Genomic DNA, 17,733 nt, shown 5'->3' on the forward strand with positions numbered 1-17,733 from the left:
TGTAGCTTAGCGTTTATGTATATTTCAAGCATATCCCATAGGTTGTAAAGTAATTCGAGTTGGCATGCATTGGTGACTGGGGATGCCTAATTGAAAGTCTCTCCACTTAGAACAAAAGGTAGATTTACAGGGTGGGAGCCATGTGGTGTGTTGTTTATCAAAGGATGTTGTTTTTTGAAAGAAAGGAAATATATATATGAGTTAATAAGTAACAGCAATTATTGATATATTAGTCTGCACCTGCCTTGGGGATTGGAAATGTGACTCTCTGACGTGGTGATAGTATGCTTTGAACTGAGAGGCCAGGCAGGTCCACAGTGGTCTCAGATGTTCCATGTCCTGCTCATATGCAGTCCCCGACTGCCCTGTCAGAAACAGGGATACTTCCAAACTCTGTCCGTTTCAAGCTCTTGTTCAATAGAAAAGGAGCCTTCTATTTCTTGCAATGTTCGGGGACCCGTTAGGTGCATTGCAATAAAAGCCCATCGGGGCTTGCTCCATTGCTTTGGGAAATGGGGTACAGTGTGGTCGATCTGCAAACTTCCCCCGCCCCCCTACAAACGTACACAAACCAAATTCCCGGGTGTTGCTTAAAAAAACTCAGCATGGAACGGTGTAGATGTTTTTAATCAACCTGCTCAGACGCATTGGGACGAGGGCTAGGGCTTGAACCCAGATCTTCTGGCTCAGAGATAGGGACACTACCACTGCACCACAAGAGCAAAAACTAAGGTAGATGGAGCCAACTCCCCTAAGTCTGGCTGTTGAAGATTCCCTGGGGACAAAGGGGAAAGTGAACCTCTTGATACGTTTGTGAGTTTGGGCTGAACATTGACACAATGTGGGGGGAGGTGGAGGAAAACTGATTCGGAAATTTGGCAGAGGCTGTGAAGGGGAAGACGCTTACGACGAGCAAGCCAGAGAAATCAAGTGCGTGGCTTGGCCCATCGAGCTTGGGAATGAATAGTTTTTCTTCACTGTGGCTACTGACACGTTTACAGTTGCTGGAAATCCCCGAGGCAAGTCTTGTCCATTGAGTTCAACACACAGAAAAAAAATACCCGTGACTACAGATCAAGTTTAAGCGTGTGCAAAGAGAAACGGGTTGGTAAAATAGGTTTTAGGGGCGAGTGAACCTTTTTTTTTAAAAGGCACAAGGTGTAACAGGGGAGGGTAAGATGTGGATTAAGCAACACTTTGTAACATAAGTCAACACACAAAAGATAGCACACACACACACGAGACGGTTGCACTGCGTGGTTTTTTTGGCGTTGTGTTTCTTTTCTCTGCACACTTTTTTTAAAATAAAGACTTTTTTTTCTAATTTTCGCAAGGAAATGCATTGCCTGGGGTGGGAAGCAGATTCCGGAATAATTTGGTTGCACCGAAGAGGAGGAAAGATCAAGATGAGTGGGGGTTAATTTTTGGATAGGCTGAATGGTTTATTTGTTTCACATCTACGGTTGGGGTGCAGCTCCTGATGCTGAGCTGCCCAGCTATCCCTTGGCTAACCCTAAACCCCCGTTTCCCCTGCAGCCTTGAAGAAATGAAGCTTGATCGCCCTGAACATGTTTACAAGCAACCGCCAGTGTAAAATATGCTTACTTCATTAAAAGTGTGTGCTTAGAACGGTGATTATATACGCCTGTCCATAATATATTTAACATATATTTAAAGAGCGTTGAAGTTTTTTGAAAAGGCTATTTGACTGGGGGAGGCAGCACGTCATGTGAAGAAACTTTTAGGAACCCGTCCAATCAGAGCTGGTGATTGCTGGTTCGCATCCAACTCGGAGGAGGTCAGATTAGGAACGCGAACAGCTACCGCCCGAAATTGCGGAGGCCGGAAAAGCTTGCTGCGGATACGGTGTACAGGGTTTTGGGGGGGCGGATGGGGGTCATCTGTCTGGGTCAGCCGCCTTTTCCCTTTCTCACCTTCCGAATCAGGGGACGTGCGTTTTTCACGTGAATTCAACTGCGGATGACCCCCGCCGCTATGGGAATCTTAGAGAGAGTTGAGCCGAAAAGGGGCTGAACATCTACTGTAATCCTTCGATAACACTGGCCCTTTATTTAGAGGGTTGGAGGGGGTGGTGGTGTGGGGTGTGAACATGGTCTCGTACTCCTTCAACTGGAGCCTTCTCTTAGATGTTTAAAACAAAGCAGAATTCTCAAAAAAACATCTATCGAAGCGATCCTGCCTAAAAGGATATCCTACGCCCACTGTTAACGTGGGAGACCGGGCTCATCGGAGACGTGTTCTTTTAAATATGTAAATAAAGTGTAACGTGGGGCGAACTAACAACGCGAACAGAAAGGGCACGACCCCAAGTCGTCTACCCACCCTCCCCCCCCCCGCCTTTCGTTGCTCGATATTGTTTTAAGGGTCGGATAGGGGAGGCTGAGGAATTGTTATTGGTGATGTCCCTGTCCCTAGTGTGGTTCAGTCTGTCTGCTGTCACGTTCCCCTCCCCATGGTCAGACTGTGAAAAGCAGGCTCTGTCTGTGTGGTCTTCGCTAGCGTTTTTCCCAAGGGACCTCACGTTACCCCGCACGGTGTCTTTAAGGCGGAGCCAATATCAGCATTCAAGGTGCAGAAAGGTAACAGCCTTAGAGAGAGAGAGAGAGAAAACACAGACATAGATGTTAATCTGGACTCACCATCACAATTAGCCTGAAGCAATACCGGGGGCGGTGGGGGTTAACTTCAATTAAAGAGGGGCATTAAGATTATTTTTTTCAGCCAGGAGCGAATGAGCTCTGAATTTCCAATAAAAATTGATGGCTGACCTGTATATTAACCATCACACAGCCCCTCTTCCCTCCCCTCCCTCGCAATGCTTATGCAAATAACAGCCACCGCCAACAAACAGTATAGTCTCTGTTACAGTTGCATTTTACTCCGGACTGACAGTGCCTTCACGTTGAGGCGGATCGCTCACGTTTCCCGCGGCGCTGAAGTTGTCAGATCGATCGGTCTGCGGCCAAGCCTGTTTTTGCCTGGGAATCTGCAAACAGTGGTCAGTCCAGGACACTGTGCAATGATCGCAGTGCATGGTCCGATGGGACATCTCCCGCTTGTCTGTTGCCCCCCCACCCCCCAAACCTCAGCTTCTAACTGGATGTGGCCGACTCGAAAGTCTGAGACAATATTTATCACCGCAGACGCGATATAGATAGAAAGGGGCAATCTGCATGTCGGATTTCCAGTCTGACTCGGTGCTGATTGATGGTTGCAATTTTTAATAAAATAAATGCACAACGCAACCGTTTCACCCATTTTTAGCCCATCATCCCTGCAACATTTCATGAGCTATGTTTTAGCGGGGGGCGGGGGGAGGTTGGAATTGAATTACAGTCTTGCTTCACTTCACATGTTCTACTGGGAAGCGTGACCTGAAAAACATATAGGGTGACTTTACGACAATACCCATCAAGCTGCACGATTCACTGAACTGACCAACGCAGAGAAAACAGAAACCCACATGTTGGAATCATCAGTGATCGATTGATAATCAATCACTTCCTGGCATCACATTGTGGGGGGCCCTGTGAGGTGAAGGAGAACTGTTGATACATGCATTTTAAAACATGAACACGCAATATTCCAGTCACGGACTGACGAGTTGTCCTATTTGTTTATTTTAAAATAAAACAACGTTAAATTTAATGTCCTTTCCCCCAACCCGTCTTGTTTTGGAGAGACAGATTAGAGGGATGTGAGCGGCCTCCTGTACACGTGAGTCTCATGTGACTTGAGTTTTTTTTACTGTAAGAGGAAAGACGTGCCTGGAGTCACACGGTTGAACACGTAGCCCTGAACACCCACACGTTCATTAAAGGCAGGCTAGTGTGGTGCAGTAAACTCCGGCTGATCACAGTCAGCAGGATACACTGAAAGAGAGAGAGCTGGGCAGACAGACAGACAAGCCAGACAGATAGGGAGAAGGAAAGCCCCAGTCAGCCAGCAATCACTACACAAAGCAGCGAAATTACTGAAATGGACAGGATCACCGCTGGCCAGCCACCTCCTTGCCTGCCGAAAATCCCAACTTTTGAAAACAACGAGATGCAAGGGTATGCCTCTGAATTTTAATTGTGTTTATTTTGTTCCATCGTGAACCGAATTTGCTCTTTAATTTTGAAAAGAGAAAATTCACTGCCTGAGTTTCAATCTTTTTTTTTCTGCCTCTTTTCCCCCCTCCAGAATGGAATTCTCTCACATGTTTGTTTATAAAGCCAAGAGGGGATTAAAGAGAGGTGACGACAGCAAGGTACAGTGTCCCTTTATCTTCTGTATATGGGCAGTGGTAGCCTTGGGTTTATATCTGGAAGGCGTTTTTAATTGCGGCATTGCAAATCGACCCTTGTTCAGTTACGCGCACTCATGGCAATTACTAACCCACTTTTATTTTTAAAATCTCAGGAAACGTATAAATTACCACACCGGCTGATCGAAAAGAAAAGACGTGATAGGATTAATGAATGCATAGCACAGTTAAAGGACATGCTGCCTGAACATCTCAAACTGACGGTGAGAGAAGCAAATTAAATGTGCTTTGACATAACTGGTTCACAGCATTAAAGACGCCGTTTGTCCTGTCGATTCAATTGTTGAGTGGTGGTGATAGATTATTTATGTAAACCTGCATTATCTCTGTCTGTTTTGCTTTCGAGTAAAATCGAAGATCCAAACGCGTTTGACGAAGGGGAAAGTTCAAAATTTGCTTTGAATAAAAATCAAAGGAAATTAGAATCTTAAATAGATTAAATGGATTGTTTTGGTAGCAGGGGGAGGGGTTGGTGCAGAGAATATGAATTTTTTTTTGCATAATGTACACGCTTGGGATTTCCTAGTTAGTTTCTGCAGTGCTGCTCCTTAGGAGCACCTGCAAAGTGATTCCAGTAAAATGGTTGCAGGAAATATTTCCAATATGCTGTTCAGCCAGCTCCCACTGATATAGAACATTTAACAATTAAAATCAATGTGAGTCTGGATTTTTAGTGATTAGATATTAATTGTCCAGTTATTGGCATTTTTACGGTTGGTTACTATTCAGTTAGTTATTGGAGTTTTTATGGTTAATTATTATATAGTAGTTATATCAATGGTTTTCTTAATGGTTATTTTTGCAGTGAGTTACAAGGCTTCTTAATAGTTGCGTATGCCTTTTGATTTATGTATTTCAGTAACTGAAAATGAGAGGTGCAAGTTGATCTTGTGTGGAACAAACAGGCTTGTCCTCAGCCTGTTTGTGAGTGTGTTTTTGTAGAATGCCACGTCATTTACGCTGTAAGTGATGCGCTCTTGTTAATAATGCACACATCTCGATTTCAGACTTTGGGACATTTGGAAAAGGCTGTGGTACTTGAGCTAACCTTGAAACACGTGAAGGCATTGACTGGCCTCATTGAACAGCAACAACAGAAAATATTAGCCCTGCAGAATGGTTTGCAAATCGGTAAGTTCCCTATTCAGCCTCTGAACATACCAGAAACTATTCATTATTAGTTCCTCTAAAAATTAAATGAAAGACAAGATGTTCGAGTTAGTTTATGCTTTAGATAGGTTTTATTTTAACGTTATGAAAAATTGTCTGATGATATTAACATATTTGCGACATGTCAACTTCTTGCCTCCTCTGGGTTCCGAATCTTTAATTTTAAACCTTGCAACTTGTTGTCATAGTGACAGGGTTGGTACAGTCCAAAATGGTGGTAGGAATGCTGCTGATTTTATTTCTTTTCTCGACAGTTCAGACATTGAGTGTTCCCAAACACGCTATTTTAAAGCTTTTGGGCTGTTTAAGAAATCTGCTTCTATTAATAAAGCACTTTAAGAACTTTAAGTTGCACTGTATCAGAAACCAGACTGACTGCCAATTGTAAACTCTGGTGAGCAAGCTAAAAATGGAAGCCGCTGCATTCTCCAAATTGAATTCTAGATAGACCTGAGATGCAGGCACTGAGAGATGATTGAAACTGAAAAATTCTGCAAAGATCCTGAAGTGTAATTAGAGTGTAGCCTTTTTATTTCTAAGGGAAGGATTTTATGTAGGTCGCCTGGTTTAATGCAGATTTCTTTGCTTCTCAGGTGAACAAACAGCTAAGGCGACTGAGTCAAGCCATGAAATGTTTCAGTCTGGCTTCCAGATGTGTGCCAAAGAGGTGCTGCAATTCCTGGCAAAGCATGAAAACCTGAGAGAGGTGAAGCCTGCGCATTTGATCAATCATCTTCAGAAGATGGGGGCAGACATCCATACTGGGGGATGCATTAACGGGATAGGGCAGACCTCGACACGGTTCCCAGAAGGAGACTTCAGGCCCAAGCCCTTGAGTGAGGCTGAAGGACCTGGCAAAAACTGTGTGCCTGTAATCCAGAGGACTTGTCCGGCCAGTGGTGAGCAGAGCGGCAGTGATACCGACACCGACAGCGGGTACGGCGGCGAGCCTGACAAAAGTGACTCCAAGCACGACCTGGAGAGCCCCAGGGGAGAGAACGAGCTGAAACACCCTTTGGCAGAAAGAATCATCTCCATTAAACAAGAATATGAGGAGCCCCCAGTCAAGAAAGCTCGAATGGAGCTGTCTGAGGAAGACACCCAGATCACTAATGGAGACCTGGCTGTGGGCAGCTTCCTAGGGCATCACGCACCTCCTCTGTGTGTGCCTTTCTATCTGCTGCCTCCGTCTGCAGCTGCTGCATACATGCCCATGCTGGAGAAATGTTGGTACCCAACCTCAATGCCAGTCTTGTATCCTGGGATACCAACATCAGCTGCACTGACTGGCCTGATGAGCCCAGATAAACTCTCCCCTCTCTTGATCCCTCATCGGGGAACTTCACCGGTCTGTGGATCTCCCACAATGGACACGTCTGCTCTGATCCAAGCCCTGAAACAAGTCCCACCCTTGAGTGTAGAAACCAAAGACTGATTTATTTTCCTAAGAGGATCTTTGATCTTGCGTGTTTACATGAAAACAAAATCTCAATTTAAAACTAGTTTGGAAATGGCATAATCCCAGGATTGCTAGTGTTTACAGTTAGAATTGATGCCATTTTCCAACGGTTGTACCCTAAGCTAGTGTAAACAGTTTGAAATGGCTGTCGAGACCATAATCATTCACAGTTGTAGGAAAGGGCAGCAGATTGCTTCAGATGTGAAGCCTTTTGCATAAAATGGCTTAAAGTGCAATGGATTTTTTTTTAAAAAGAGCATTTTATCTTAACCGTTCTTATTTTCCAGCTAAAAAATCTCCAAAGTTTTCATATAGTTTCAGAAGTGTAAATGCACTGTCTGTGAAATGAATGTAAATGGTGAAATTATAGATGCTGCTTAAGCTTTCTGCTGTAATAATAGCCAAGGAACTGACTTGTGCCCTTCCTAAAGCACTGATATGCTGCTAAAAGACCCCACCCAGTCTAAAAGCACCAAATATTAAATGTAACTGCTTCTGTATATACCTGTGTTTTTGCAGGATTGATAAGTCAGTAGTAACTATCCTTACAGGCTCTTAAAGGGGATGTTGAGTGGTAATGGTGACCATGCGTATGAGCGAGTGATGTATGAAATGCTACTTTAAATATGTCAGCATGTTGTTTTGAGGGAAATGAGAACTTGCTGTAAATTTTTGTGTTAAGTGAGAATGATGAACAGGTCAAAGTTTAGAGAATGCCAAAGTCACTACTGGATAGCCTCTTTAACGCACAATGCTTCAACAACTTGTGATTTAAAAATGATGAACTTTCTTTTTGCCATTTGTAAAAGATGTTGCCTTTCGGGTTCTGACATCTGGTAAAGGTCTGCTGGTTAACCCTTCTATTTGTGTAAATACTGGAATGCAGAAAATATGAGAAGGTTGAATGTAATGTTTTGAAAAAAAAAAGATGAAGATTAGTTTTGTATAGGGAGAGGTAAACAGACTATTTTTGGAAACTTACAGCAAGATGGACTATTGTACATATTTTGTTTATACATAAATGTTACTATTCGTTTAAAAAATGATTAATAAAATATTTTTCCTGTGGAATTGTGTATGTACAATTAAGAAGTTGTGAGAGCTTATATTTGCTCAATTAATCAAATAGCTAGTAAAAAAAAATTGCAGCAAACCTGTTTACCCATTTAGCCATATTAGTTAATATATTCTGAACCAGTACATCATTATGGAAACAGACAAATAACTAATGTACTTAAGAAATAGCTGAAAAATCTTTAAAACATCTGAAGCCACATACTGTAACATTACATAATCATGTACTGTGAAAAGTCAGATGACATAATTCAATTCAATTTGAGTACATCGTTTTTCCATTTTTAAATATAACAATGAATTTAAAAGTTTCGCAGTATATATTTAAGGGGGCTAGGAGATTATTCAGTGCTTATTACAAATTGCATTGTAATCTTCAGCCTGTGAAGAATTTTGGTTAGGAGCAGGACTAGGCCACTTTACTGCTCTACAAAGTAGTATTGCATGAGAATGTACTCAACAAAAAAAAATGGGATTTTGAAGAGGATACAGGAAAGTATAACTGGAATGGAGCACTAAGGTTTGGGGTGTCTGTATTCTTTATATTTATTTACAATACTATTCACTCTCTATTTGGTCCAATTTTAAATATCACTGGCTTCACAAATAATATCGTCTCAAAAGTATATAAATAAACTTATAGCATTGTTATTATCCCATTTTTATTTCTAGTTGTATCTAGCCATATAGATGGACCTAGTTTCACATTGGATTCAGTACTCGGAAGCAGGAAATGAAAAGACACTTCAGAGTGGTGACAGTCAGAAATTCGTCAATTTTGATAACACTTTCAGACCAAGTGCAGCAAGATATAAATCATAAGGGCTTGTGACTCACGCTGGATGAAACTGGAGCTAGAAATTCAACCCCTCTTGGGACGTTTTAACTCCTTACTAATTCAATAGGTCACTACAGTATAACCTATGCCATAATAGCTTGTGTTTATAAATATTTTTAACCAATCTGTTCAGACGTGCTATGATGCACCTCTGGAGCAGGTGGGATTCGAAGTGGAGACTAGAGATAGGGAGGCTATCATTGTTCCAAAAGAACTTACCAAGTTGTATTTATGTGCTGTTTTTCGTGTGGTAAAAATGGTCTAGAAAACAAGACCAATTCGGAAGCACTGGTTCAAATTGTAACATTAGGAGCTGAAGAATGTTTGAAGCTAACATTGGGAGTTCTGACTTGATACAGGGTCTCAATTTAAAGATGTATTTTACTGCAGACATCGAATCTGGAATGTGGGGTAACTGCTACACCATAGAATCCACCAGCAGTTTTGATATTATTTTGGTTGAAGCTTCTAATTCTGGTGCGATTAAACCTTGGGGCCCGGAGTTAAAAGTTGGCAGTTCTTTTTTTTGCCTCAGTGTGTGGATCACTCTGGGCCTAGGCAGCTGTCTGCCGGCAATAGTGATAGAATAGGTGTCCTCAGAATAGCGAGAAGTCCTTTAAAGGTGAAGGGCGGGGGAGATTTATATATTAAAAAAAAACAGCCTGTCCCACAAACTACACTGTCAGGCAGGCAATAAACAGCCTCTCTGCTCCTATGATGCTGCTTGGCCTGCTGTGTTCATCCAGCCCTGCACCTTGTTGTCTCGGATTCTCCAGCATCTGCAGTTCCTACTATCTCTGACCCAATTGACAGCTGTTCACATCATGGCCTGGATTATCCCAGGCTGCCAGCAGAGTGAGAGAGGGAAAGTGGAGAGAAAGGCCAACTGAATATTAAAAATCCTTGGGCAAGTGTGCGTTAACAGGTCAGGTAGTTATATTTCGTTTTATAAAATAAAAGAGCCATTTGCTTATTGACTGAGTAGCAGCATTAAGTTCCTTGCAGACTGTGGACGCCCTCTGCTACTTCAGCAGGTTCCACTGGCAGGACTGACAGTACAAATACTGACTGGTGAGGAGTGAATGTGCACCGGGGAAGTGGCGTTTGCAGTTGCTTCGCTGGTGAAGATTGCCTTTCATTGCGGTTTGTGGAGGAGCGAAGGAATTCAGGAGGAACCTACAAGGATTAGAATTCCTACTTGAGCTTTATGTGTGTGTGTGGAGAGAGGCTGCTCATTAAAGAAAAGCTAGATCACGCTTTATCCGTGTTTGCATTGCAGCAGGACCCTCCCACACTGCCCCGGATCAGTTTGGGAAGTGCTGATCTTGTGCCCGGCTCCACATTCTTTCTCAGTGAAGGAGCCTCATTTAATCGTGACCCTGCTGTCCCAGCCCCTCCAATGTCACGTTTCCGGCTCAAGTTCTTCATGTGTAAAGCCTGACTAAATAAAGACCGCAGCCTGGCTTCTTGGAAAAGACGTGCTTTGGCAGCGGTTCAAGATCGCCCAATGCCACACTGCAAACCCGCGACTTAGCAACTGGAGATCTTCCTCCCGCAAACACACACACACCAACACGTCACTGACATTATCATATAACTGCTCTCAGGGCATTCGAGATTAATAGATTCCAGTCTGAACTGGACATTGATCTGTGTTTTATTTTTTTGTTGGCGTTGTTCTTGAAGCGTACAGAGTAGAGCAGGCTTCAGTATAAATAGTAAACACAGACTGCTACTGAATATGTGCACATCACATTGTAGGAATAGGCACAGCATAGTCTGTATGCGCGAACACAACAGTCTGTGTGTGTGTGTGTATGAACAGGGTAGTCTCCCAGATGTGAACAGAATTATGTATGTGAGAGACCAGATTGGTCTCTGTGTGTGAGAGAGAGACTAGAAACTGTGTGGGTGTGTGAAAGACTGAGTGTGTGTGAGAGAGAGACCAGGATAGTCTGTGTGTGAAAGAGAGAGACTGTGTAAGTAAGAGTGAGAGAGACCATGATAGCCTGTGTGAGAAAGAGAGAGGGGCCAGGATAGCCTGTGTGTGTGTGTTTGTGAGGGAGAGGGAGAGAGACCAAGATGATCGGTTGTGTGAGAGAGAGAGACCAGGGTAGTCTGTGTGTGTGAGAGAAAGACTAGGATAGTATGTGTGTGAGTCAGAGAGACCAGGATATTCTGATTGTGTGTGTGAGAGAGACCAGGATAGATTGTATGTCTTTTTGTGAACAAAATACTTCCTGAGCAGGATATTGTGTGTGTGTCTTAACAGGATTGGTTCTATATGTGTGAAGAGGGTAGTTTGTATGAACAGGATAATCTGTTTGTGTGAACACATCAGGTTTGTGCGTGCACAGGATAATCTATGGGAATGATTGGATTGTTTATATGAACAGGATTGTTTCTGTGTGAAAATGCTATTCAGAGTGTGTGAGAGAGAAAGTGAACAGTGTGAGAACAGGATAATCTCTGAGAATATGAGTATGGCAAACTATGCATGAACAGGAAAATCTGGGTGAACAGGCTCATTTGTGTGTGTGTGTGTGTGTGTGTCTGTGCGTACACGAGGGCAAGAAATAAAACAGAATAATCTGTTGATATGTACAGGATCATCGGTGTGTACGGTCATATTCAGTGATTCTACGTGTGGTACAATATTTTGTGTATTTGTGGATAGAGGTATCTGTGTACATGCGCTTGTGTTTGTTTGTGTTGTTGGGCACCATATTGAAAATACACACATAACGTATATTTACAAACAGGATGGTCTCTATAATTGGATACTGAAAACAATTGCATTTGTGGTGAATTATTCTACCAGTATGGCCGCCTTAGTCTATATATGTATCAGAAAGTGTCTCCACAGTCTATACAGTCTCTATATGGAAACAATATTTACATAGGAGGATACAACATTATGTGTTGATATACAGCATGTAGTTGTAGAGTCATTGAGTTGTACAGCACGGAAACAGACCCTTTGGTCCAACTCATCCATGCCAACCAGCTATCCTAAATTAATCTAGTCCTATTTGCCAGCATTTGGTCCATGTGCTTCTAAATGCTTCCTATTCATATACCCATCCAAATGCCTTTTAAATGTTGTAATTGTACCAGACTCCACCAACATTTTATGCAAAAAATGAGATGACCTTGTGTGTATGTTTAGTAATAGTAGTCTGCTTTGTATGCACGCAATAATGCATTTATATGTGGAATAAAACCAATTGTCTGTATATGTAGACATTATTCTGGGTCCATGTCAGCGTAATTTTCTGCGTATACATGGACATCGCTGGTAATGATGGCTTTGTTCCTGCAAACCATGTTTAGAGGAGAGGAGTCAAAGCTGGTGCAATGCTTAACCTTATTGCAGAGCAGCTACTGTATCCTCCAGAAACCGGTTTCTATTCGGTATGGGAAATTACCAACTATTACGGGGACTGCATGATCTGTCATAGGAACATTGCAGAATTAGAGATAAATCTTTTTCCATATGTGGACATAGTATACTGTGTATCTTCAAAACACAAGAATAAAGTAGTTCCAGTTCATATTGGCATAGTGTTCTCTATATGCAGCATCCTCAGTATCTTGGGGATAAAGCATAAGGTAAGGGGACATAAAGGATAAGGACTTCCTGCAGATAACAAAAAAATGGATACTGCTTCTAGGTAACTCTACTATGTAAGACAAGACTGTGGAATCAGACTGGATGAGTCAATGCAAAAAATCATGGGGTTTAGGACCAACCACACAAGTACCTGGATTTGCAGGTAGCAAATCAGCAGATAATGAGTGTACACATAAGTGTGATAATCACTGAATGTGGCATATTGATTTGTAATTGTAGGAATTAATATTCTATCTATAGGACACAATTTCCTTTTTTTATGCACAGTATTCTAGTTATAAGATGATCCTATACACTGTTTATATGTGTTTGTCATATTGCGTATATATCTTGGCAGAACAGCTGACGTAATTGTGGCAAGGACAGAGCTTTTATATACAGGCGCAATAGTCTGTGTATTCAACATGTCAGCCTCTGTAAATGTGAGCATTATCATCTCAGTAAACATGACCATGGCAATCTGCAAATAGGTGGATATAATCACTGTGTGTGTATATGTGTATGGGTACAACGATCTGTGTATGTATGTGTATTTGTGAACATGATAAATAATGCTCAGTGTATGTCTGGAAACAATAGTGTATATACATGTGGACATGGGGAACTATGTATATATGAACATGGAACTCTTTGTATCAGTGAACACAGAACTTTGTGTACCACTGAATATGGAACTGTGTATCTGTGAACATGGATGGTTACATATGGACTCAGTAATCTTTATAAATGTGAATAGCCTGTCTCCATATTGAAATGTTGTTTCTCTATGTAGATGGATGATATTGTGTCATTCTAGACACACTGGTCTGTTCATATGGACATAATTTTCTATAAGTGGACAAAATGGTGTGTATTCAGGTTCACAATTATCTGTGTATGTGTAGACACAACAGTCCATTTATGTGTAGGAAAGTATTGCATGCATGGCTCCCATTGTAATGTGTAGGCAGATGTGGCACTCTGGGCCAGAGTTCATGCAAACATATTTTACTGTATATCTGTAGACACTATTATATGCATATATATAGATTCAATAACGTATGAACATGATAGTCTACATATGTAACCTGTGTATATGTGGTTGCAGTAAGCTGTTATCTGTGTTGAGAAAGGTAGTCTGTGTATGCGTGGACACAATAGCCTGTTTCAATTTGGACGAAATATTCAGGTGTTTGTCGACATATAGCCTATTGCTTGCGGACACAGTGGTTTGAATATACGTGTAAACACAATAGTGTGTATGGCTGGACGCATAACTGTGTGTGTATGTATCAGAATAGAGCTGTCAGTCATCATGTATGGTTGCCACAGTTACTGTTCTGAATGCTGTCAGGTTGCTGTGTAGAGAGAGATTAAATCTGAGTTTACTATAACCAGTACACGCACTTTCTCTCTCTCTCTCTCTCTTATGCACTGAACCAACAGTGCAGAAACCAGACACTCACAAACATTGTATGACCAAGTGCAAAGTTTCACTGTCAATAGTGTGGTGACTGGTTATAATCTGATAATTTTCAGGAACATATTTAAACTGGGAAGCTAAAAGAATGGCTGCTACAAATCATCTGACTATGCAGCTGGAAGTTCAAAGTGGATTACAGAGTAACATGGCTTGGATATGCAAAATTCTCATCCAGGAGATGATGAAATTTCTTCAGAAAGACAGCAATGACTTGAAACAACTGATCATTTACTATAGAGAGCAACTAGGCAACTTAAAGCACCATACCGGGTGGCACGGTGGCTCAGTGGTTCGCAATGCTGCCTCACAGCACCAGGGACCCAGGTTCAATTCCATCCTTAGACGACTGTCTGTGTGGAGTCTGCACTTCTCCCCGTGTCTCCATGGGTTTTCTCTTGGTGTTCCGGTTTCCTCCCACACTTCAAAGAATGCAGGTTAGGTGGATTGGCCATGCTAAACTGCCCAGAGTATCCAGGGATGTATGGGTTAGGTGGATTAGCCATGGGGAATGCAAGGTTACAGGGTTAAGGTAGGGGTTGAGCCTGGGCAGGATGCTCTTCGGATTGTCGGTGTGGACTTGATGGGCCAAATGGCCTGCTTCCTCACTGTAGGGATTTTATGATTCTATATCTGCAGGGCCAAAACCAAAATCTTCCCTCTGTCCTCCAAAACCTGTTGACCAGCTACTCCCACCTGTGCAAGAAAACATGAAGTAATCAATGATAGAAGCAATTGTAACTGCTGGGTCTATCTTCAAGTGTTAACCTCTTTGCTTCAGCAACGAGGAACTCAAGCAATGGGACCCAACAATATACCACAGAAACTTATTGGTTAATTGGGGATGGGAAATTAATGCTACCCCAGCCAGCGATGCCCACATCCTGTGAATGAATAAAAACAATATATAACTTAGAGTTAAAGAGTCATACAGCACAGAAACAGGTTCTTCATCCCAACTTGTCCATGCTGACTAGGTTTCCTAAACTGAAATAGTCCCACTTGCCTGCTTTTGGCCCATACTCATCTGAACCTTTCCTATCCATGGACCTATCCAAATGTCTTTTAAATGCTGTAACGGTACCCGCTCTGCCCCTTCCTCTGGCTTCTTTTGGCTTATCTTGTTTTAATCTTGGTGTCCGTAATTTTTTGGTTAATAGCTTTATGTCTTTATCCTTCAGGACTTTTCGTAATAGCCTGTAACCTGTTTAAACAAAAAAAACCTGACTACAAGTCTACTTTAATTTGAATTACTACAAATTAAAAAGGGGGAAAAACAATCTCCATTAGTTTGATTGGCTCACCATGTTGTGAAGATGTCTGATGGTCATAACATTGGCCAGCCCTGGAATGCCAAACATTGAGATGCCAGTTGTTCACATGTTGCTAAAATATTATTGCATCTGTATCAGAAATGCTATTGGTAACGAGTGACTTGTTGGCTCCAAGTGAAGGAATGATTTAAAAGAAGTTAGCTTTCCTTGGGATAGTCATAGGCCAGTGAATAAAATCATGCTAATTATTATAGATATTTCCTCTAATGAGGAGCTAAACTCTTGATATTGTGCTCCTTATATAATATTTTGATAATTTTATAAGTGACAAAATGTCAAAGATTGTCCACATCAATAGAAGGATCATGCTGGTTAAAATCATGACTAATCCTTGCCTTGAAAACTGTACTCCAGTTTGTGCTGTAACATGTTCAGATTTGAGTCTCTTTGATGTCTGTCTTAAAAATAATACCTTTTGTGACTAATGAACTTTTTTATGGCCTTCTTACCTCAACAAGCCATGAATCACAATAAATTTATGAGGAGAGCCTGGAATTGAGAACCGCTATTAGTGTTTGAATCTTGTACCTTTTTCTCCTCAACAAATTGGCCAAATTAATTTTAAATAAAGGCAAGCTTTTTTTATTCTTCTATTTTGCTATCCTCAAATGATCCAGAGAGAAAAAAGAAACACTGCGCTAGATGGTTTATATTGCCAATTGAGGTTCACTTCTTGACCAAAGCTAAGTATATTATCTGTTATTTCTTTATTGTATAAAAATATTTCAGTTTTCTTTCCTGCATCTTACTGGTAGAAGCTCCCAGCACTTGCAGCAGTAATAAAAGACATTTAGCTCACTGGTATCCTTTAGGCAAGGAAACTAGTGTCTTAGCTAGTCTGACCTACCTGCGACCCCAGGCCCACTGCGACACGGTGACTCTGAACTGCTCTCTGAACAAACAGGGACAGGCAATAAATGCTGCCCCAGCCAATGGTGCCAGTATCCAACGAATGAATAAAAAAATTCCAAGGGTAAGAGAACAAAATGGTAACTGCCCACCACACTCTGTAACCCAATGACTGAACGAGGTAGAAAATCACCTGAATCCTCTATTAATATTACTATGTTACCAGAATGTCTACACTTCAAAATTACTTCATTAATTCAAACTGTTAGGACATACCATGGATGTGCAAGATGCTATTTCAATGAGAGCTTTGTTCTTTATGAGAATGTAGTTATCCTCTACACAGCTCATCTTTGACCCCAGTCCCATTGATCTGGGTCAATACAACGATCCTTATGTTAGCTCATTGTGACACACCTTCAAATTACGTGTCCTGAGGTCATATTGTTCCTCAGCAACCTTTCAGGTCCAAGGTCAACTGCTCACTTACAAAGTTTTTACTTGTGTATTTTCATTCTCACGCTGTCTAAGACAGTTTTCAAAGAGACAACGTTCTGTGGTTTACATAAATGGATAATGAGGAGGTGGAATTGTTGTAGACAGAATGTACCTTTTTTGGTTTTGCCATCAATGTAGGCTCTTTGTTATAGATCCTTCATGCAATAAGTCTGGAATAAAAGATCTTCCTTTCTTCTTTACTCACTTCTTCCTTCTTTCTGCAGGGTAAATATTAGTAACTCGCTACTAAGCAACATGTGTCAGCTGTCACAATATCACATTGAGTTGACTGATAGACACCCGAGTTAATCCAGTGACTGGTTGTGCAATCTATGCCCTGAGAAAGTCAGGTTCAATTCCCAGTTTGCCGAGCTCACCATGCTGTCAAAATAGGTGGCAGGGTCACTACAACTGGTCTTGTGCTGAGGAAGAGTGTCTTTTTTCACTTTGTTCTTGAATTGTGAACGTCACTGGCAAGGTCAGCTTATATTGCTTATCCCTAGCTGCGCTTGAGATGGTGGTACTGGTGAGCTGCTTTTTTGAACCACTGCAGTCCTTCAATGTAAGGGGTCATCCATAGTGCTGTTAGTGAGGGAATTCCAGGATTTTGACCCAGTGATAAAGAAGGAATGATGATGTAACTCCAAGTCAGGATGGTGTGTAACTTCAAGGGGAACTTACAGGTGACGGTGTTCCCATGTATCTTCTGCCCTTGTGTGTCTTGATGGAGGTTGCAGATTGGGATATATAAGAATATAATTGGACTCATTTGTGTCACTGCTTTTGGGTAAACAGTGCCAACATTCACCACTAAATAGTGCATATTTGGGCAAAGTGTCAGAGAATGATCAGCAAATGGGGAACTGTAACGCAACATGAATAAAAAAGAAACACTTTTCATTCATAGCATGACCCATCATGACTATCAGACTCCAAAGCAGCTGAAGTGTGGTCATTGCTGTAATATAGAAAATGCGGCAACCAATTTGCACACAGCAAAATCCCATAAATGTCAATGTGACTGTGTTTCTGATGTTGATTAAGAAATAAATATCGGCCAGACAGTGGTGTGGCACTGTTTGAATTAA

At 41.6% G+C, this 17,733-nt stretch overlaps 1 protein-coding gene across 1 annotated transcript; it reads left to right on the top strand.

Annotated features, from left to right (window-relative positions):
- Positions 1-3,672: 3,672 nt before the first annotated feature.
- Positions 3,673-8,027, top strand: bhlhe40 (basic helix-loop-helix family, member e40). The gene is made up of 5 exons (XM_020532578.2): positions 3,673-4,076; positions 4,207-4,273; positions 4,426-4,533; positions 5,338-5,461; positions 6,094-8,027. Exons 1-5 carry the CDS (start codon positions 4,000-4,002, stop codon positions 6,933-6,935), a joined length of 1,218 nt encoding a protein of 405 aa, XP_020388167.1. The 5' UTR covers positions 3,673-3,999; the 3' UTR covers positions 6,936-8,027.
- Positions 8,028-17,733: the final 9,706 nt, after the last annotated feature.

Source organism: Rhincodon typus, chromosome 16 (genome assembly GCF_021869965.1).
Source record: "Rhincodon typus isolate 14 chromosome 16, sRhiTyp1.1, whole genome shotgun sequence".
In the NCBI taxonomy this organism is placed as follows: Eukaryota; Metazoa; Chordata; class Chondrichthyes; order Orectolobiformes; family Rhincodontidae; genus Rhincodon; species Rhincodon typus.